Here is a 22700-nt window from a genome sequence, read left to right on the forward strand (position 1 = left end):
TTTTGGCAAATATTTAATTATTTTACCCAGAGAGAAAAACTTTGGATTATACAACAGACGTTATACAACTCAGTGCTTTCACGCAGTTTATTCAAACAAGTCTTCCGTCATACTACCGCAGTGTTCTTAAGGCCTGGTCATTAGTAAAAACGGTAAGGACTGTGTCTATGCCATCACTTCATTGGCTACTTGAAGAACCTTTAATTAAAGGTGCAAGGCTGGATGTTACTGGTAAGACAATGCCGGGAATGACAAACATTCGAATAGCAGCAAAAATGACTACGTTGCGACAACTGTTAGGAGTTGCTGGCAATGTTTTTGAAAATGTGGGAGCTGTGGCGCAATGTCTGGGTCAATATAAAAGAGAAAATGAATGATGAAGAATTTTTTTTTACTTAGGAATTCTAGTGGACTATTTACACCGGAAAAAAGTGACATTTTTCCAAGCATGGACATTTTACCAACGTTTATGGAAGAGGAATATTCTCATCAGCTACTTCCGGTTAAAAGTTTTAAAGGGTTGGATTTTTGTGATATTAGTGGAAAAAAGTTGTGAACAAAAAGTACTGAACAAAGTACTGAACAAAGAAAAATTGAAAATGCGGGTAGAAACACCATGGGTTGCTCATTTTGGGGTTGAAAAGAATTGTAGACCTGTGTGGAGAACTATGTACAAGCCACCGTTGACCTAACCGGAAGGGGATTTGCAGTGGAGGATACTGCACGGTATTGTTGCTGTAAATGCATTTTTTAGCATTATTAATCCGGCAGTTGATAGTAAATGTCCTTTTTGTGACCAAAGGGAAACCCCTTTTCAATGTTTTGTACACTGCATGTGACAGGCTAAAAAGTTTATTCATGAGTCTTAATTTCATGTTTGTGGATTTTAAAGTTAATTTTTTCAAAGGCTGGTTTCATTTTTGGGTTTAGGTTTTGAAAAAAAACGAGAAAGAAAGGACAACTTATTAATTTTATAATTGGAAAAGCGAAAATGGCTATTTATCTGACAAGAAAGGAAAGAATAGAGGGTGAAAGTGGTCTGGATGTAGTACAAGTTTTTAAGAGTTGAATTAAAGTGAGAATCAAGTTTGCTTTTTTGTTTTATAAAAATATGAAGGATATTAAAGAATTTGAAAATGGGATTATGGGATTATAAAGAAATGCTATGCTGTGTTAAAGATGGAAAAATTACTTTTGCTAGATGTCTTGGGTGAAGTGTATGTTTGTTTACTGTTTTTAATTGGTTCAAAATAAAGTTTTATAAAGTCTCTCTCTCTCTCTCTCTCTCTCTCTCTCTCTCTCTCTCTCTCTCTCTCTCTCTCCATATTATTTGTATTACTTACCTATTCCAATGTAAGATAAAAGCATTGCCAAAGTGCATAAAGATAAAAATAAATACAAGGATACAAGTTAAAAAAGGACTTGAGGACTTAAAACAAAAAGAAACAGATTACAAACAAATGATTTGGATATGATCCTTGTAAAGAGAATGAATTCTTCAATTTAAACTGTGAGAGATGCCCTGACCGCATCAGCACTTGTAGTGCAAGGCACAGATAAATGCAGCCTGGAAAAGAGATCGCTATCAAGATCTGAAGAATATTCTTCCCCTTTGCTCCCCTTTCTTATAAGCTATACCTGTGGTGGATCTATAGTGTGTGTTATATAAGAGTATGAAGCCAGTGTGTGGTAACAGCAGGTTTGAGAATTATTTTGGCTTGATGGGACTCACACTGGGCTGAAACTAGATTGCTTCTGCCACTCATGATGCTACCTTTGCAAATTCTGCTAAATTGGGCTATACCTCTGTGAAAATGTACTCGATTGGGAGTTACAATAAATCTCACCGTACATCAACAACAACAAAACACGTAGGTGCAGAGCTGTAGAGTGACGAGAAGTAGAGAACCATGCTACTAAACTATATTTCTGTGTACATTTCACATCTTTTGCATATATTTCTGTATTTTATATTACGTTGTTTGCATACTCATCTTTGCTAAATAAGTGAATGTGCTTTCCTAAAGTTGCATTTGGAAGTGAGATTAATTTCAGTGAAATGGTTCATTCAATGTCTTCAAATGTAAGCAGTTCATAAAAATAAAAAAGTCCCTGAGAGGCAAAATAATCTATTTTCTTATTGTGAAAGGTAAATCCATGTACACATTTATCTATTTTAATCAAAATATTTTCTGGTGAAAATGACAGACTTGTCAGGTGATGTATTGCACTGCAAAAAAAATAATTTCTTTCTCACAATTGTTATATCTAAACATGCTTGAGATATATACACTTGAGAAGCAAAATGACTTTTTCCTGTTTCAAGCTCACAACATGTCAATAAATACAAATGGTTTCCTTTTTCAATATAACATGGAATAAAAGATTTGTTTCTACTTCCCTTTCATCAAGACTGTCATGCTTTCACATTGGACACATAACTTACCATATCTGCTGAATAAATAAAAAGATCTATGTAATATTTTTACTTGCTGTGATGTGGACCACATGGATATATTGTTTAATATCAATGTTCAACATTGGAAAAATTCTCAAAACTCTGTTTTCGCATGCACTACTTTGATGAGGCCAATGAAAATAAAAATTGTATTGCAACATAGCCTACTGAGTGTTGGTTTTAAAACTTTTGCTAAAGGTTTATTTAACAGGGTACTAAATCGTCTCGCTATGTTTTATTTTCCCATGGGACCTCAGTCCTTTGTGACTAACGTACAACATTCTGTCAATACTGAATATTCTCCTATAAACAATGTCTCTATCTCTGCTTTGCGCTCTTCGTCCCTGAGGGGCATTCTGGTGACGGGAGCATGAGCCAAGGACAACTAGTGCAAACAGAGGGTCCCATGAGAGACCGTGTTCTCCCAATGCAGCCCATAGTGTGTGTAAATCCTGCCTTCAGGGATAAATCCAGAAAAACATCAATTACAATAAGGGATATAGGGAAAGACTCGTTCTTCTTTCTAAAAGGGTCAAATGGTGTCAAGGCTAGCAGATAACAGCAAAAAAAGCCTTTCACCTTCAGTTGTTGTGCGAGATTGGCTCTTGAGTCTGAGCGATGGCCGGAAGCGTGTTCGGTCATTGAAGCTCCAGCTCTTCTGGACCTTGGCAGGGCTGCTGCCCTCCACCCCCACCTCTGTGCCAGGAGAGCGTCGGTCGTTCACTGACATCTGTCTGCTCTTTACACTCTGACCACGAGGACTGGCCATCCGCACACGCTCCCGAAAACTTAACTTTTGGCTGCAGGAGAGTAAGGATGAGGGATGGAAGAGGCCAGGAAGTGGAAAAGGGACAAATAAACAGAAAAATAATTAAACATGGAATGGAGAGAAAAAGTTTAACTAAAGTTTGGTTTAATAAAAATAGCTGTGATGGCTTATTTTGGACCTGCAAGCTTCCTTTCTACAGTTTCTACCAAATGCCCTCATTAAAGCAACACATCTTCTTTTAGTCATGATTTGGATCTTACTTGGATGTAAAGTCTTAAGCTTTACATAAAAAAGTCCATCATGCAACACATATCCCATTGCAATTTTCCACCAATCAGCAAGCAACATTTTGAAGCATGACTCTCTGTCAGCCTACTTCTATTGCTACTTTCAATGTGGAGCAGCCTGACAACATCTCCATAAGCTGCCTGTCTAGGCCTGATGTACAGACACATACAGGCATGTCATTTATAGAATAAACAGTTTATGTGCAACTACGTACATATTCCAAAGAAAAAATCCATAAGCCTCCATAAGCTGGGGTTCTTAAATCATGCTGGATATATACACTGTGCTTTTCAGCTCATGCTTAGTAGTTTGTGTGGGAAGTATATGTAGTGTAAAGGAGAGTGGAGACATAATGCTACAAAGGTGATTTACAAGAATAAGGAGCCAAAGTTCATGCACATGCAACATGCACGTTTATGACTAATGTGTTTAATAGGTGGGATGCAAACTGAGACATATAGAGTACAGTCATTGATATCCTTCAAAACCGAACTGACCCTTTAAAAAACAAAAAACAAAAAAAAAAAACAAATTTGAATCTTATTACAATATGGGATGCTGGTGGTTTTAAGTTCAAACATCTTCAAAGCTTTATTTTGCTACATGGATGTTACATATACTAAATCACAAATCATATATTGTATCTGTAAAAATTGATATTGTAACTGCTGCATGTCAGATAAGAGATGTTGGATAAATCAGTTAGTGGAAGTTAAATCCTTCAGGCAACAGGCACAGGACCCTCATATTAAACCCTCTGCGGGTCTGTAATGGACGGGGTTATCTGAGGTGGCCGTCATCATCCATGCATAAGGTTAATCAGCATTCACATTGGTCAAATTGCTGGAGCAGTGGGGGATGCTGGGTACCTATATATCCGTGTGGTATACCTCCTGAAGAGCCTCTGCCTATTACTATGACCCTTACTAAGGAAATGAGGGAGACAGATGGTAGATGAGTTAGTTAGACTGTGAGCAGAAACATCTTCCTTAAGTGGAAGAATTATATGGATAGTGCAACACAGAAACAGAGCCACTACTTGGGGATAAAAATGGAGCAAAATGCAAAATAAAGTGGTGTGTTTTGCAACCAAACATGGTAATAAAAACTTGAATTAGTTTTGAATTACTTTAGAATTGCACCAAACCACACACACACACTCACAAACACATCCACACTTGAAGTACATTCACATAAACAGTGTACAAAACCTGTCTAACAACCAACTAACTGACAAATGTTCTTGGATTTGTTGGTTAATTATGCATTTTCTTTCAGTAAATATTTAATTCTTTTCACTCTAACCAGTCCAAATGGATTACGTGGATTGTGGATTATACCTAACGTTTTCTTAAAGACTTTATATTCGTCCATTTACAAAGTTCCACAAGCCGCTTGCTGTAATGCCTTTGTAAACTGAGGGTTAATTGTCCTCATATTTAATGACACATTTGCCACACACTGTTTTCTAACTGTAAATGACTTCATTTAAGTCTGCGCACTGGTGCTCTGCTCTTCACATATCTTATATGAACCATGCAAACATCCAATTCCAGCACTTAATTGAAAGTGTGAGGATACAAATAACGAAAAGGTTTTGGGTGCAACCATTATTTACAAGGACCAAGAAATAAGCTCAATCCCTGATGGGATTCTATGAAAATTAAAACATAAAACATCATCAGCCTGATGTGCCACGGTGACTACAGACATCTGGCTACATGGCCTTGCAAATGCTAGTCTTTAATGTGCCTGAATATAGTCCAGTACTGTGTACAAACATGCAGTGTCCTTAAAGAGATAGTTCACTTCGAAATTAAATTTTGATATGTTTTAGCTTACCTCATGGGCATCCGAGATGTAGGAGTATTTGTTTCCCCAGCAGTTTCAATTTTGATCATTTTAGGTCAAACCGTTCTTGTCTGTGCCTCACATAATGCAGGTCTATGGTCACCACCTCAAAGAGCATACACAGAGAAGTCCAAATTAAACAATCCCCCATCGTAAGTACACACTGATGGCCTAACACACGAAACGAGCGGTTTGTGTGAGAAAACCAACAGTATTTATATAATTTTTACCTCTTGTACACCACAGGAAACACGCACGCACACCCTCGGATCAGTCAGACGTACTGGTGTACAAGAGGTAAAAACGATATAAATACTGTTGGTTTTCTCACACAAACCGCTCGATTCGTGTCTTAGGCCACCAGTGTGTACTTACGATGGGGGATTGTTTAATTTGGACTTCTCTGTGTATGCTCTTTGAGGTGGTGACCATAGACCTGCATTATGTGAGGCACAGACAAGAACAGAGAAATGATCAAAATTGAAACTTCCGGTTGAAACAAATACTCCTACATCTCGGATGCCCATGAGGTAAGCTAAAACATATCAAAATTTAATTTCAAAGTGAACTATTCCTTTAATGTCAACAGCTAAGTCTGGAACTGAGTCATTATTTCTCACTTACATACTTTACCAATTGATGAAAGGTATTTGGGAAGTTATTAGGAAAAAAAGTAAATGATAAAAATGTAAAAACATAACTTAATGCATTTAACTTAATGCATTTGTTTTTTCCTGACTGTAGTAATATTTATCAATCAATATAAACAATATCTACAGCAATTTTAAAAAAGTGCATCACGCATCCATGCACATAGACAGAAAAAATAGGCTAAAGTGCTCTACAATATTAGAAAGAGCTCTGCATACACACACGCACACATATTTTAGATGAATAGCATCGTGTCTATTAACATTCTAGTGTCTTTCACACTCACAAAAGGTTTTTCTTTGAAATTTTGGAGAAAATTTTGAAAGCGAAGCTGCTCCACACCTAAACTACTATTCTATGGCTTAAACGGCTCTCTGGAATACCTGATTCTGACAATTGCTGCTAATGCAGTAGTAAAACTAAAACACTAAACTGTATATTTGTCTGTTGTCCAAAACAATTTACTGGTGCTATACTCATGTCACTCATCGCTCTGTGGTTTCTCTAGAATATTAATCGAATTATTTATATGTAATTATATATAATAACATGTTGGTCAAATTACTAAAATAATTATACATGTTATATTAATATTATAATTAATAATATCTGTTTTAATTATACTACTGTTCAAAAAGCTGAGGTCCATTAGATTTTATTGATAGAACAAATGCATGTTTATGATCAAAAATACAATTAAATCAGTAATTTTGCAAAATATTCATTCATTTGCAAAAAACTTTTTTCTTTTTGGATATATTTTAAAATGCAATTTATTCCTGTGAATAAAGCTGAGTTTTCAGCATCATTACTCCAGTCTTCAGTGTCACATGATCCTTCAGAAATCACTCTAATACGCTGAGTTGGTTCCCAATATTCTGTATTATCACAGCTAAAAAACTGTTGTTCTGCTTAATCATTTTTTTTGTAATATAATTGTCTTTACTGTCTCTTTTGATCAATTGAATTCCCCCTTGCTGAATAGAAGTATTAAGCTATAACATAGGGTACAAGTAAGATAATAAAATCAATTCAAATCAATATTTTGTGTATTTATAGCTTAGGTATAGCCTTGTAATAAGAGAGACAATATAAATAGCTTTACACTGGGATCCTGATCATCTCGTCTTGGTTTATTTTGTAATAATGAGAGGATGACTGTACATGCCATAGCCTACTAGCTACTACTACAACTAAAGGAAAATCAGAGGGAATGAATGATAAAGCAAGACATGTAACATGCCATGACTGAATGGACTTAATTCTTCTCCCTATTCCTACCGAAGTCATGGAAGCTAAAACACAATCGATAAGAAAGTAAAACATTCCGGACACTAGGATGATGTAGATACGAGAACAACAAACCTGCTGATGGATTCCCCCTGGTCTTTCCTTCAGGTGTTAGTTAAAAAACATAGAGAGAAAAGAGGCAGGATATTAACACTTCACACGACAGAAACTAATCAGGAGACTACAGAAGAGACACAGATGACTCTGAAATATACTGAGTGATTCATTTTGGGAATGACACCAATATATTCCACACTGTGTCACACAAAATACAGTTTAAATGTTAAAAAAGGAAATTAAACATAAGTATACCTCAACACACGCACACACATTAAGAGTAGAAAGAATTGGAGAGTCTTTTTTTAAGAAAGTATAAACAAGCAGCACACAAGCAGGCATGCAAGCTATGAGCAATGCAGTCAAGCTGACTAAGATGAGCGCTAGCAGAGGGACAGCTGTGTTATCAAGAACTGTTTTCTGTGTAATTACTCAAGAAATTGGCCTTAATATAACAGTACACCTATTTGTCAGAGCATTGTCGTGTGTCTGTCTTCAGGTGTCTGTCCGCAAACTGTCCTGGCTTCTGTTTGATGTGATTTATCTATTCTGGGCAACGGAATTTCAGTTAGCCACAGGATCTACACAAGGAAGCAGGTGTGAGTCTGTGGCTCTCATCCAAACTGAAACTTTGAAGCTTCAGTTAAACAGAAGGCTTCTGTTCCCTGTGAAAAATTGAATCTTGCTGTACACATGGCTGAGAGTTATTTCAGTACTTCATTAAGAATTATTTTGGGTAATTTGTATTTACTAATGTTTACTCTCATGATAAGATGTCTCATCAGTCACCAACACTATGTAAAGCAATACGTTATAGTTATGACTGTTGGTAAAGCCTAACAAACTTGATTTGAGTGTGAACACATTTAACACATATCACTGTGTCAGTCTACAGTGCCTTGCGAAAGTGTTCGGCCCCCTTGAACTTTGCGACCTTTTGCCACATTTCAGGCTTCAAACATAATGATATAAAACTGTAATTTTTTGTGAAGAATCAACAAGTGGGACACGAAGTGGTACGACATTTATTGGATATTTCAAACTTTTTTAACAAATCAAAAACTGAAAAATTGGGCGTGCAAAATTATTCGGCCCCCTTAAGTTAATACTTTGTAGCGCCACCTTTTGCTGCGATTACAGCTGTAAGTCGCTTGTCTCTATCAGTTTTGCACATCGAGAGACTGAAATTTTTGCCCATTCCTCCTCGCAGAACAGCTCGAGCTCAGTGAGGCTGGATGGAGAGTGTTTGTGAACAGCAGTTTTCTGTTCTTTCCACAGATTCTCGATCGGATTCAGGTCTGGACTTTGATTTGGCCATTCTAACACCTGGATATGTTTATTTTTGAACCATTCTATTGTAGATTTTGCTTTATGTTTTGGATCATTGTCTTGCTGGAAGACAAATCTCCGTCCCAGTCTCAGGTCTTTTGCAGACTCCATCAGGTTTTCTTCCAGAATGGTCCTGTATTTGGCTCCATCCATCTTCCCGTCAATTTAACCATCTTCCCTGTCGCTGCTGAAGAAAAGCAGGCCCAAACCATGATGCTGCACCACCATGTTTGACAGTGGGGATGGTGTGTTCAGGGTGATGAGCTGTGTTGCTTTTACGCCAAACATAACATTTTGCATTGTTGCCAAAAAGTTCAATTTTGGTTTTATCTGACCAGAGCCCCTCTACATGTTTGGTGTGTCTCCCAGGTGGCTTGTGGCAAACTTTAAACGACACTTTTTATGGATATCTTTAAGAAATGGCTTTCTTCTTGCCACTCTTCCATAAAGGCCAGATTGCAGTATAAGACTGATTGTTGTCCTATGGACAGAGTCTCCCACCTCAGCTGTAGATCTCTGCAGTTCATCCAGAGTGATCATGGGCCTCTTGGCTGCATCTCTGATCAGTCTTCTCCTTGTATGAGCTGAAAGTGTAGAGGGACGGCCAGGTCTTGGTAGATTTGCAGTGGTCTGATACTCCTTCCATTTCAATATTATCGCTTGCACAGTGCTCCTTGGGATATTTATAGCTTGGGAAATCTTTTTGTATCCAAATCCGGCTTTAAACTTCTCTACAACAGTATCTCGGATCTGCCTGGTGTGTACCTTGTTCTTCATAATGCTCTCTGCGCTTTAAACGGACCTCTGAGACTATCACAGTGCAGGTGCATTTATATGGAGACTTGATTACACACAGGTGGATTCTATTTATCATCATTAGTCATTTAGGTCAACATTGGATCATTCAGAGATCCTCACTGAACTTCTGAAAAGAGTTTGCTGCACTAAAAGTAAAGGGGCCGAATAATTTTGCACGCCCAATTTTTCAGTTTTTGATTAGTTAAAAAAGTTGGAAATACCCAATAAATTTCGTTCCACTCCGTGTCCCACTTGTTGTTGATTCTTCACAAAAAATTACAGTTTTATATCTTTATGTTTGAAGCCTGAAATGTGGCAAAAGGTCGCAAAGTTCAAGAGGGCCGAATACTTTCGCAAGGCACTGTATAAACAACAAGATTCTAATGTCAAAGAAACATAAAATCATCTGATTCTGAATTTAAAGTTTAAATTGTACTTTTTCGGAATAGTTGAGTTGAGAAGCATTCGGAATAGTTGAGTTGAGTTTTTTTCCAATCAAATAGATTCTATAAATATCCACAGTTTTGCCATTTCAGCAATCTATGGAAACCATGGTATTTTTCAATTACTATTTTCTGCCATGGAATAAAATGTATAAAATTCTATGTTAACATCTCGCTATTCAGACTTCAAAACTACAAGTTTCTAATGTTATTTATTTCAATTAAGAGTTTTAATCTCACAATTCTGAGACACCCCTTAAAGGCACAATAAGTATTTTTGCCGCTAGAGGACGCTTATTCGGTTGTGTTCACCTCTACAGCCTTTGGAAAATAATCCAATGGGAAATAATATTTATGGATGAGCTAATGTATTAAACATTTATTAACTTTACTGTAGTATGAAGCAGGGTTAGGCTGAAAGCCATTGGAGCGGAACGAGGCCGCTGGAGTGATTGCCAGTGAGAGACAAGCGTGACTCGAAAGCAGTGGAGTGTTTATTATGCCACAGACGACCGTTTCCACTTCTTCTGGTCATGCATAGGTGGGATAATGCAGCGCTGTTTTATCATATTAGATACATTTGAGTTTGTTGAAAGTTGTTATAATGCAACTCTGTGCATTCCCTTGGTGGCTATGAGACACTTGTTGCACACTGAAGTAAGCTACATCGATATTAACATGGTAAAACATGGTACTCGCGGTAAATCAAGAAAACTAGATAAAAAATAAGACTGACTGTGTTGAGCAATAAAACAATATGTTTTCTGTCGATTAATGTATCCAAACAGTTGCTCACCTGTCTCATAAAACATAACCATTCCAAAAGTATTACTATTTATCTACAAAATAAAATATAGGGCAATGTGGGTATGCTGTCATTGATAGGCATGGTTTAAATGGCTTATTTCTCTGGATTTAAACATTCTTGGAAATATCTAGGATAATATACACACTTAAAACAATTTTGATTGATACAAGGAAATTGGTTTAATAAATAGAAACTCAAAATATTATTGTATCTGAACCACATAAAAAATGGATAAATCATGAAAATAGCACAATGTGGCATGTTTCACTGTTATCACAAATAAAACACACACAATTACCCAATATGCTTACAAAATATTTGAATAATATTTGAATAAAGGTTGCCAATTCTCAAAAATATTCATTGTATTAACTAAAAAAATTAATTTCAATGAACTATTTTTTTTACAGTGCACAAGATTGTGCACAAGTCATAAAAAACAGCTAAAATTGTTCTAGTTTTATTTATTTATTTATTTATTTTTTTTAAAAATTTTAAGCCATAAATCGTACATATTGTCCCTTTAAAAGAGATATAAACCCCAAGACATATAAAAAAGTCAGAATTGGTACACTGTAAAAAAATATTTAGGAAAAACTGTACCTGGTTGCCTTAAAATTTTGAGTTCATTGAAATTAAAATTTTAAGTTAATACAATGAACATTTTTTGAGATTCGACAACCGTTATTAAAATATTAAATGATTTTGTTTTATTTCTGATGATGCCAAATAGTGCTATTTTCAAGATTTATATTTTTTTTATGTGGTTCAGACACAATAATATTTTGAGTTTCTATTTATTAAACAAATTTCCTTCATTGTATCAACTCAAATTTTTAATTTCAATAAACTCAAAATTTTAAGGCAACCAGGTTACTTACTTTTTTAAGTTAAACCAACAAAAACCAAAAAAAAAAATTTCAGTATACAACTCTAGATATAAGACTCGAGATATAAACTATAAAAGTCTGAATTTTGAGATAACTCAACATTATGAGATCTAAACGTGTAATTGTGAGAAATATAGTCAGATTTCAAATAAAAAACTCAACAAATAAAGTAAGAATTGTAAGACAATTACCTTTTAATATTATTATGTGGCAGAAACTTCTCAATGTTAAGAAGTTGCTGCCTTAAATTTTTGAGTACAATCAACTTAGATGTTTAAGTAATTTCAACTTAAATGACATTAAATTAACTTGGAAAAATGTGTTGAATCTTATAAAACTTTTTTTTTAAACTAAAATGTAATTCCTTAAATTATTTTGACGAGTTAAAGCAGTGTAAAAACATATTTTGTCATAGCGTACTGATCATATATATATATATATATATATATATATATATATATATATATATATATATATATATATATATATATATATATATATTTTTTTTTTTTTTTTTTTTTTACAGTGTATAGAATACATTCCAAAATAGATACATTCCAAAAGCTAATGAATAAAAGTTTTTTTTCCTCTTTTTTTTAGATGAGATATCTAGACTTTCATGGTACAGTTTTGACAAAATAACCATGCTTAACTTGGGTATAATTTCCACAATTACCTTTTTTATTTATTTTTTATTCCTTGGCGAAAATATAAAGCAAAATAACCATGCTTAACTTGGTATAATTGCTCTGTACTTTTGACACCTGGCCATGTGCTTTTGCTCAGTGAGCTAAAGAGTCTTTAAAAAAGGATGAATATCTAACAAGACTGCGGTAGGGTACAGAGGAGATGATTATGCTTAGGAAGAGAGACAGACTGAGTGAAAACAGTTTATTTGCTGAGGGAAGTGGGAAAATGAGAGCTACAGAAGCACTGACACCAAATACGACACCAGCTGCCAGAGTTGTACCTACTTTGTAGGGCTGCAGGTATGCAACGCCTTCAAATGAGGCTTCCAGGTAGCAATGGAAACCGAGTTCTCATCAGCCGCATAGCTACGCCACACACACTACGTGCAGAATATACAAAACCAGAAAAATAGGGAGGGAAATGAGGAGAGTAGAAAATAAAAAGAGAAATACACAAGGCCAGGAAAAAAGCAGGGATTGGAAAAAAGGAGAACAACAAAAGGAAAAAAAAATATTAGTAACAACCGGTTCATGTAAGCGCTCTTCCATCAGTTCACTGCATAGATACATGCCTTTGAGGAAGGAGAACACTTTTATAGAACAGCCATGTGGCACTCAGGTATGTTCTGGAGAGGTCTGTGGAGTAGAGACGCCACGCAGCCTGGTGCAGGAGACAGACACACACACACACACAGACAAACACAGGGACATGGGTGGAGAAAGACAATAGCATGGTGAGGGAACAGCCAGTGAATTACTGATTGGGCTCAAGACATTTCTTCAAACCACCATTTCATTTAGTTTAACATGTATTTTGGGGTCCAAAAGTCTGAGATCACTAGTGCACTGTAAAAAATTATTTAGAAAAAAGTAACCTGGTTGCCTTAAAATTTTGAGTTCATTGAAATTAAAATTTTGAGTTAATACAATGAACATTTTTGGAGATTCGACAACCTTTATTAAAATATTATTAAAAGTTTTTGTAAGCAAATTGGGTAATTGTGTGTGTTTTATTTCTGATGACGCAGTGAAACATGCCGAATAGTGCTATTTTCATTATTTTTTTAAGTGGTTCAGATACCAAAATATTTTGAGTTTCTATTTATTGAACAAATTTCCTTCATTGTATCAACTCAAATTTTTAAGTTCAATAAACACATTTTTTTAGGCAACCAGGTTACTTACTTTTTTAAGTTAAACCAACAAAAACCAACAATTTTTTTTACAGTGTGAAAAATACTTAAAAATAATATTATCTGCATAACAATATAAGTTAAAGTTGAATTGAACAATTTAAATTCATTCATTATTTCATAGTCAAGTCAAGTCACCTTTATTTATATAGCGCTTTATATAATATAGATTTTTTATATAATATAGAAAGCAGCTTTACAGTGATAACAGGAAAATTGTGTCTAGCTTAAGTCAATTCAGTGGTGAGTCAGTCTGTTGTAAAGTGTAAAAATCATTAAATTATTATGTTAGTTAATTTCACCTATTTAGCAGTTCTGCATAAATTATGTCATCGTCCAGCTCAGTTCAGTTCTCATTCAACAGAGTCGGTACAGTCAGATCAATAATATTGTTGAATGTTTATGGTCAGATTTACTAAAAAGGTTGAAATTAGCATGAGAGCACAAAACCAAAAAGTGGCAATGGGAGTGTACTGACGACACGAGCACAAACGAATCATTTGCATAATCACCAACGCAATCTACCAAGAGCATCGCAAATTAGCGTCTGGTTTAAATGTAGTAACTATTACATGGTAAATAATTGCACAAATACAAGTAAATTTACTAGCGCAAACATTAGTAAATCACCTTGTTTGAATCATTTAAATACTCTCCTCCCATAAGATTTGCATCTGAAAGGTCAGCCGCAAAAATAACTGGGTCCACACCAGATCAGCGCTGATTTTTCACGCTGTGTCTTTAGTAAATCCTGACAGCAGATTTCTAACGCCAAACTAGGTTTTAGCACTGGCGCAAGCTGTGAGTAAATCTGGGACCAAAATGTATTTGGTATGTCTCTCTTTTGCTTTATTGACAGCAGCACTTGAGCTGCATTAACTTCTCAAGTGTATGTACCTGATAATCATGTTCTTCAGAATGATTTGAGAAGGATCCGAAGAGCATCTTGAGCTTCAGTGGAAGCATCTGCCCAAAGAGTCACATGATCAACATCTAACTAATTGGCTAAATTTTTTATTTGTTGTTTAAATTTTCTGATATATTTAATTACAGTATTAATTCAATTAATTAAATTAGGATTAAACTGCAGTATACTTCGAATACCAGATTTTCTGTGAGGTCTTGGGCTTTTGGACTCCCTTATAATAATAATAATAATAATAATAATAATAATAAAAAATGCAAACGTGAAAATTTCACACGTTTTATATCCAAATATGAGAGTGGGTCGGTGTTGAATAAATGTCTTGATGTCTTGTTGGCACACACAACATCAAAACAGCCAGAGGACTCAAAAGCTATGTGGTGAATAAAAAGAGTCACTTGTCCAGTGAAAAGAGTTTATATGCAAATAGGCGTTTATAAAGCACAATCACTTTTAAATCAATTTTTAAAAATTATACATTTACCAAAACAAGGGCAAACCTTTGTTTGTGGCCTCATACGTGTTAATATGTTTATGTGTAGCCATCTGGCATTAAAATATACTTAGCATTATTTCAATCTAAACAGAATTATATTTTTTGTCAATATTTGAATACAATTTCAAATTGACATGAAACCCTGCTTGCATTTAACTTCTGAATTTGTGATTTAAGTGAATTGATAAAGTTAGGGTGTAATTTATTCATTGGAAAGTAGAGTGATTACTAGAATGATTATTAGAATGATTATTAGAATGATTATTAGAATGAAGCAAGACTTGAAAGCAAATGATATGAAAACAACACCTAAATTGTTATGTGATCCAGTATACTGCATGACCTAAGTGACGGCAGTGTAATGAAATGTGGTTGCAAGGGAAGAAGTCATTTTGATTAAAAATTAAGACGTGACCTGGTGAATCATTCACAATAAAACCAGGAATGCGTATTCCAAAAGTGTTCATTTCATGTTGATGTATAATAATGTGATAATGGACAACGTTTTAAGTGTTGAGATGAATAACTGCTCTACAAAAAAAACAATAAGAAAGAAACAGAGGACGCATTGTGAAAAGGAAAAACATCACAAGAGTGAAAGACTGGAGAAGGTGCTCTCAAATTGCGTGACAGCGGTGAGGAGGGAGGGCATATTTTCCATCATTCTGGACAAAAATGTCAGTAAAGAGAAAACAGCAATCGTAACATGCAGGAAAGAATCCGAACCCAGACATAGCTGACAGCCATACTCCACAGATCATAATTAAGATATATATTCCTGCGTTATATAAAGACCTGAAGTGATTTAAGAGAGGTGAGAGAGCACAAATGATGAGAAATGATGCACCAATGCAGTCCCTGCAACATTACACCTTAAAAAACACATCACAGTCAAAATACACAATTACTGACAACAGTAAATGAAGCTGGATGGTTGGATGCCCACTGAAAGGACTTTGGAAAAAGAAGAGACAATTAAAATCAGGGTTAAAGACAGAGCAGGAAGAGAGACAAAATAAACAAAAAGAACAGTGAATATATGAGATCTTCTCTGTCTGCAATATCAGAAAACAACCTGGAGAAAGAAAAGGGGTCATGGTGGTTAAAATAGTTGGGAAATTGCTTGTGGGTTTTCAACAGCAGCCAAAAGGAAGTAACTCATTACTATAATATTACAGGACCTTAACGTTTTGTAGATATAACACTGTGTGTGTGTGTGTGTGTGTGTGTGTGTGTGTGTGTGTGTGTGTGTGTGTGTGTGTGTGTGTGTGTGTGTGTGTGTGTGTGTGTGTGTGTGTGTGTGTGTGTGTGTGTGTGTGTGTGTGTGTGTGTGTTTGTGTGTGTGTCCCCGTTTGTGCACATTTTCCTGGAGTAAATCTGTTTCTCCTGCTAGAGGAGAAGGATGCACCGTCCATTAGGAAGAGCTATTGTCCTAAGGGAGGCCCTAGTTAAGAATTCCTTCCGTGGAAACACATCATAAATATCGGCAAGTGTTTCCTTTGGCTCTGATGGAAGATAATAATCCCCATGTAATCAATGCCCGTGGAATTGTTCATTTTCTCTTTTTTTGTAAAAAACCCCCCAAAAAAACAATTAACATGGTTCACAACAACAACAAAAAAATCCTTATTAATCAGTATTTTTGTCTTGTTGTCTGGTGAATTTTTTTGTTTGTTTTAATTTAACATATAAAAATCTTTTAAAATAGTATTATTGTTTTTATAATGATGATGTTTTAACTGGAAAAGAAGACAAAATGATTTTCATTTTGTAATTAACTAGATTTTTTGTGAATTATTCAATTTAAATGGTCACATTAAATAATTTAAATGCCAGATTGCCATTGTCTTTCATATGTTCCATGAAATTATATTGATATTAACATGGTAACTGTGTGCAGTGTATGAGTAAATTGCAGTCAATCTGATCATTGAGCATCGGGATCAGGATAGGGCAAATCACACATATAGAAGAAATCTGGCCAAATTATATTTGGTTTCAACCAACAATTATTGTTGAGCATTAGCCATGGGTGCAGTAGCACTAAAAGGTCTGTTTTAAAAGCTAATGAAGCAACATGTGATGAGTGACTTACATTCAGAATGTCTGACTGACAATTGTTTCAAATGAGGTGAGCTTACCTGTATTAGGCTGGCTGCTGGGTTTCTCCTCTTTTCGAAGTGCTTCTGTCTGTGCTGCTCTTGGACCTTCAGAGCAAAGCCAGAGCCAAGAATACCCTACACCCACATCCACCCACAGAAAGAACACAAACGTCCCCTATTACTAAGGTTCAATCCGCTGATTCGGTCTAAGAGAGGCTGCGTGCAGCACACATTTGTGAGCAGAGAATTACAGAACAATTGATGAGAATGAGTCAGACAGGCCACTGAGGGGCTATACAGCCACACATACTGCGCGTTCACAAACAGTCTGCCTGGGCTCACAAGAATGCTATTAGTGATTTAAAATGTTCTCTTAAAAGACCACAAATCCCACATTTCTTGTAAGTGAGATAACTTAAAGAGTCAGGATAAAAAATAACATTTAACCTAATACTTAAACCTCAGAACAATTCATTTGCTTGTTTGTTTTTCATTATCACTTCTGTTATACAGGTTGAAACTCTCTTCACATCCTGATAGCAATCAATAATAGGAGTGGTCTAAATATGAAAACATTTACATATATCTTTTATGGAAGTCACAGGACCAAAATTAGTTCTTCCAATAATTGCATTTGGTCAGAATGTTCTATCTGCCTGTCAACCTATGTGTTTGCATACCTCTGTGCACCTCTCCGCCACGTCTCTCATGACACTTTGCAGACTCTGCTCTGGCTGTGCGTGTTCATGTGTTTTGAGGAGACATGGCTTTGGAGACGCTCTGAAGGGAGGGTGGGATCTTATACTTTCAAAGCTAACATGCTATTGCTAGCCTCTCATTTAAAAATATATAATTATGCACTTGGATAAATCATTCATAATAAACACTGCAATATTACATAAATAAGAATTGTCAATGTCATGGTCACAATACATTTCTACATGCTAAGGTATCATATTTCTTTTCCTGTTTGGATTTTTATGTGGAAGAAAGCCATAAAAGTTTTAAAAGCATATCAAAGTTTTGTGTTTCATAAAAGAAAGCAAATCATTCAGGTTTGGAAGAACATGACTAAATAATGGCAGAACTTCCATTTTTGAATATACACTATACTTTAAATTTCTATTTCTATACACCCATTGTTATATAAATCACTGTTTATTCCAATCTACTCTAATGTGAGAAGTGTGTAAACTCTACATATCCATTTTTTGGTTACTCACAGCAGGCAAAGCGAAGAACGAGATGCCCAGCAAAGCGAACCCTGCAGATAGAAGCCGCCCGGTCCAAGTCTGTGGAGTCTTATCCCCATATCCAATGGTGGTAAGTGTGATCTGAAGAAAGAAGGTGGGTTGTACTTTAACACTCCACATATCACGTTCAATTATGGAGCAGAAGTAGTAACCGCTCATATTTTGATAATCTACATAATGACCAAACATAGATCGAATCGTGACTAGGTTGCATTGGAAATTAGAGGGCCACCAAACATGCACTATATTTGTTCTGTTATGCTAAACACCCATAAACACCAAAGCTAAACCAATCTGTATTCTAATGTTACGGCCACACAGACGCACGGTATTAGATCCATCTTTCAGCAAGAGAAATACTTTGGTGGCTTGTCATAAAAAAGACCAGTCTAACATCTCGCACTCCTTTCTACACTCATAAGTGAGCGCTTTGGATTTTTGCAGGCAGGGGATACTTAAACAAAGGCCCGGCCAAAGCAAATTCAACACATCCAGTAAAAGTGAGTGATTTGTCAAATGCAAAGAGCACTGCAGCCTTTCACAGCACGGTGAGGCAAAGAGTAGGAGTGAGGGAGCTCACACACAAAGCCAGACTCCCGTTTGCCTGTTTTCTTCCTCGGAAGCCTGCCTGTCAGCTCCAGACGCTGGCTTGGGCTCAACCCAGTGTAAATACTGTGTGGCAGCTTAATATTGTCTCACCGCTGGTTTGTCTCTGCATCTGAGCTCTACAGCAGAAGACCATACCCTCAACTGACCTCACATCTCCTCGAAACAGCTCCATTTGTGCTTGGTAGGAGCAGGAAATGACATGCATTGATTCGTTAAGTCAGCTGGTGAGGAACCATGACCAGTCCTGCGACGTGCACCACAACAACTAAACCCTGTCACGGCCTATGGTTGTAACTCATTTATTGATTAATGCATGAAATACAGAAAGAGACACGCTGTGTGTATAAACAAGCATCCTAAAACCAGACTGTGAGGATGGATTCTAAATAGATTTTATATCGACATCAAAAAGGGGGTTTTGTGTCCATTTCAAGGAAAATTTGAAGGTAGACTTACCGTACCCCACCAAAGAGCATCGGCGTAGGTGGCAAACTGTTTGTTAAATTCTTTCTCCACCAAGTAGACCAAGAATGAAGAAAAGATCAGCACCAAGAAGCCAATGTACCAGGCAGTCACAAGCTCCTGAAACAAACATCACAATATAAAACATCCACAAGTATATCTACAAAAATATGCAGAAACATAATTATAAAAAGGCAACTCAATTTGTTTAAACATATTTTCGGTTTTAAAGAGGTTGAGTTCTGTTCAGTTCAAATCGGGGATTAGCTAAATCAGCTGAGCACCAGGCTGAAAGACCAGTTTAAACCAGATAAAACCAGCATGGAGAGGCTGGAAAAACATGTTTTATACAGTAATGTAAAACTTCTATTGTATATTTCTGGTATTAAAGAGATTGTAAGCTGGTTAGGTTCAGTATGTTAACCAGCTAAAAACCAGACTGGGGGACACGTTTAATTCAGCCGGAATTAGCAAAGACAAGCAAACCAGGTTAGTTTAAGCAGTTTTTTGGGGGGGTTGATTGGTTTGATCAGAGATGTCAGGAAAATGTAAACGCTTAAGCCTGAGAGGAGATAGAAATAAGTAACTCTGCTATTATATCGACCATAATGATTCATTGCGGGGACCCCTAATCTCTCCACTAAATGGCGGGTAACTGAGGACTGAGGAAGCGTGTGGTTTGGCTGCAGCCCGTGGATGGAGTTTCAGTCCAAGCGGTGCTGGAAAGAAAGGTTGATTGTGGGGTCACATGTCTGCCTCAACATGAAAACTCACACGCAATGTCATGACCTGAGCTCTTTTACAAATTTTTGCCGTTAAACAGTATTCAGTATACCTTGCTGTGAGCGTAGACCACAGATCCAAGTAGTTTCCAGGTACCGCCTCGCCTGTCCATACGCACCATGCGCAGGATCTGCAAAAAACGTAGACTGCGAAGTGCAGACGTGGCAAAAATATTGCCCTGGCTACCAGCTGAAACCACTGCAATGGATGCAATGAGCACAATAATGTCTGAAACACAAAAACAAAAGAGAGTAAAGATTTAGTGATAATTTGTACAAGTTAACACCTACAGAATAATATAAATATATTGATCATTTGATTATGACTTGGACCACCCATTTACTTATAAACTAAGCTTGCTGTATTTCTCAGTAGCTCTCTGACACATCAGGGACAGAGATATATATATATAAAAAAATAGGCTGTTTCACTTGTCTGTTATGTCTTTCTCCCTGAGACATAGAGAGGGGCCAAGAGAGAGCAGGGAAGCCACAACCTTAAAGAACAGCATATCTAATGCTCCACTGCACACTGACAAACCTCTCCAGCTTAACCAGGGTCAGGGATAATATTGTTCTTTACTCAAATCTCCTCCGTCATATTTTCCTGCTGAATGTTACACTTGAGGTTTGAAATAAGATTGTTCTTGTGTCACAAATTCTGAAAGTGGCCTCCTAAAAGTCTGTTATTTGAAATTTGAATCTCACAATGCTTGAAGGTTTCTACATGGGGAAATGGGAATGAAAGCAGCTGTTTAGGGTCCTTGTGAACATTTCATACTAAGATATAGAAATCCAAAAATCAATAAAGAAACTACGAACATCATAAAAGGACATTTTTTCTTTTCCTTGTCTTTTGATTTTAGGTAAACCAGGTCACTTTCAACCTATTTATTCATTTATTTATATCACTGAAATGATGCTGTGTTGCCATGAAAAAGTGAAGTTGAAGATTATATCAGTGTGCAAAGGGAACAACTAATGGAGGATGTGGTTAATGATCACAAATTCAGAGAGGTTCATTAAGGGTCTGTCGGTGTATATAATATGCAAAGAATTTTACACAATTTCTAATGGAAAATGCTGAATAAATGAGTTAGAAAGAAAAAGGAAACAATTTCCCCTCTCTGCCTGTTTCATAATTCAGAGTTAGTCACAGTGCTGATGGTGTTCTGATGAGACTCTGTCTCTTAATGAATGGAGATAAGGTTCAGTGTGTGACACACAACTCTGATATATTCATACTCGAGTCTAAATTACAACACAATACCACATACCCCATGTGTGTAATAAATATAAATTGCACATGTTACTTATAGCCTGCAATCCTTTATTGGTAGTTATTGCTAGTTTTTTTTTAAAGAGGGAATTAAAAAAGAACCCTTTTTCAGTCATTATGTATGTTTGAGTCAGTCATCGATTTGGGTATAGGTGTTATCATTAGCCTATTGAGCATCCGTCAACATCCACACCAGCACAGCAGATCCATCACCCTCTTCAAACACACACACGGGTGGAGAGCCCACTCATAAAACATGTTTTTTTTATCTTACCAATGACACAGAATGGTTTTCTAGCAAAGCGCAGTCGTCCTTGCCATCCCCTATAACGACAGCAGCATCCAGCCGACCAGATGCGAATGATGTATTCCAGACCGAATACAACAATCATCACAAACTCCTGCAAATCAAAAACACCTTTCATGACATCAGATGCACCCCTTATTGAATACAATAATGCAAATATGGTATTTCAGCATTTTTACATTTTTTAAAAAAAAAAACATCGCTTTGCTTGATTAATAAGTTGTTTTCCAGGGATTTTGGATATTGCTATCTACGTGGGGACATTTTGTCCCAATAATGTAGGATTTGCCAGGACCAAACACACAACATGGTTCACCACAGGAGTCTAGCTACTGTAGCATAATTAACCTCTCAGCTAATCCATCATTGCCACATTCCTGGTGCCTGCTAATTGCACTGTTAGATAAACCCCAGTTGATTTCAGAGTGTTTCTCCTGATCTGCATAGAGTTTATAACACTGCTCCTCTCATTTAGAAACACCATACACTTACATTAAACTGCTCACTCACTCGTTTAAATGAATAAATGTAAATAATTTACTGCAATTTTGGTGAAAATGTATTAATAATGTAATCAATAAAAGTAACTATTCTGATTATGAGTATTTTAAACAATAATATAATCTAATTACAAGTATTTCATTTTTGGAATCTGATTATGTAATCCAGATAACAGTTACTAGTAATATATATGTACTATTTTGATCTGCATAAAGTCTCGATTTTAGTTTTAGGGTTAGTGGCTTAAATACATTAAAATAAAACTAGGTTTAAAGATTCTTCTTTGATGAATCTGATGGATGTTGCTATTTTATTTTGAGCAAATTTTATTTTGTTTTAATGTTAAAAGAATCAGTGCTGGATATACTTTGCATCTTGAATATTCATAAGGTTTATGTCTAAATTTCAAGTACTCTTTGCAGCTGTTGATGGACAAATGATTAACCTTTTCATGGGTCATATTTCACATT

The 22700-nt window shown here is 36.0% G+C and overlaps 1 protein-coding gene across 7 annotated transcripts in view; it reads right to left on the bottom strand.

Moving 5' to 3' along the window:
* kcnq5a (potassium voltage-gated channel, KQT-like subfamily, member 5a) overlaps positions 1-22700 on the bottom strand; it is a 162124-nt gene that overhangs the window by 12686 nt on the left and 126738 nt on the right. For 5 of the 7 annotated variants that reach the window (XM_067420817.1, XM_067420816.1, XM_067420820.1 and 2 more), the window contains 8 exons: positions 21697-21823; positions 20197-20372; positions 19356-19481; positions 18261-18371; positions 17077-17172; positions 12607-12701; positions 7383-7409; positions 3038-3258 (listed from right to left, as the gene is read on the bottom strand). In XM_067420817.1, the coding sequence (XP_067276918.1) occupies positions 3038-3258; positions 7383-7409; positions 12607-12701; positions 17077-17172; positions 18261-18371; positions 19356-19481; positions 20197-20372; positions 21697-21823 (979 nt within the window). The remainder of the gene's footprint in view (positions 1-3037; positions 3259-7382; positions 7410-12606; positions 12702-17076; positions 17173-18260; positions 18372-19355; positions 19482-20196; positions 20373-21696; positions 21824-22700) is intronic. The other 2 variants (XM_067420821.1, XM_067420818.1) reach the window with 1 other exon arrangement.

The sequence above is a fragment of the Pseudorasbora parva genome, chromosome 17 (assembly GCF_024679245.1).
Source record: "Pseudorasbora parva isolate DD20220531a chromosome 17, ASM2467924v1, whole genome shotgun sequence".
Classification (NCBI taxonomy): Eukaryota; Metazoa; Chordata; class Actinopteri; order Cypriniformes; family Gobionidae; genus Pseudorasbora; species Pseudorasbora parva.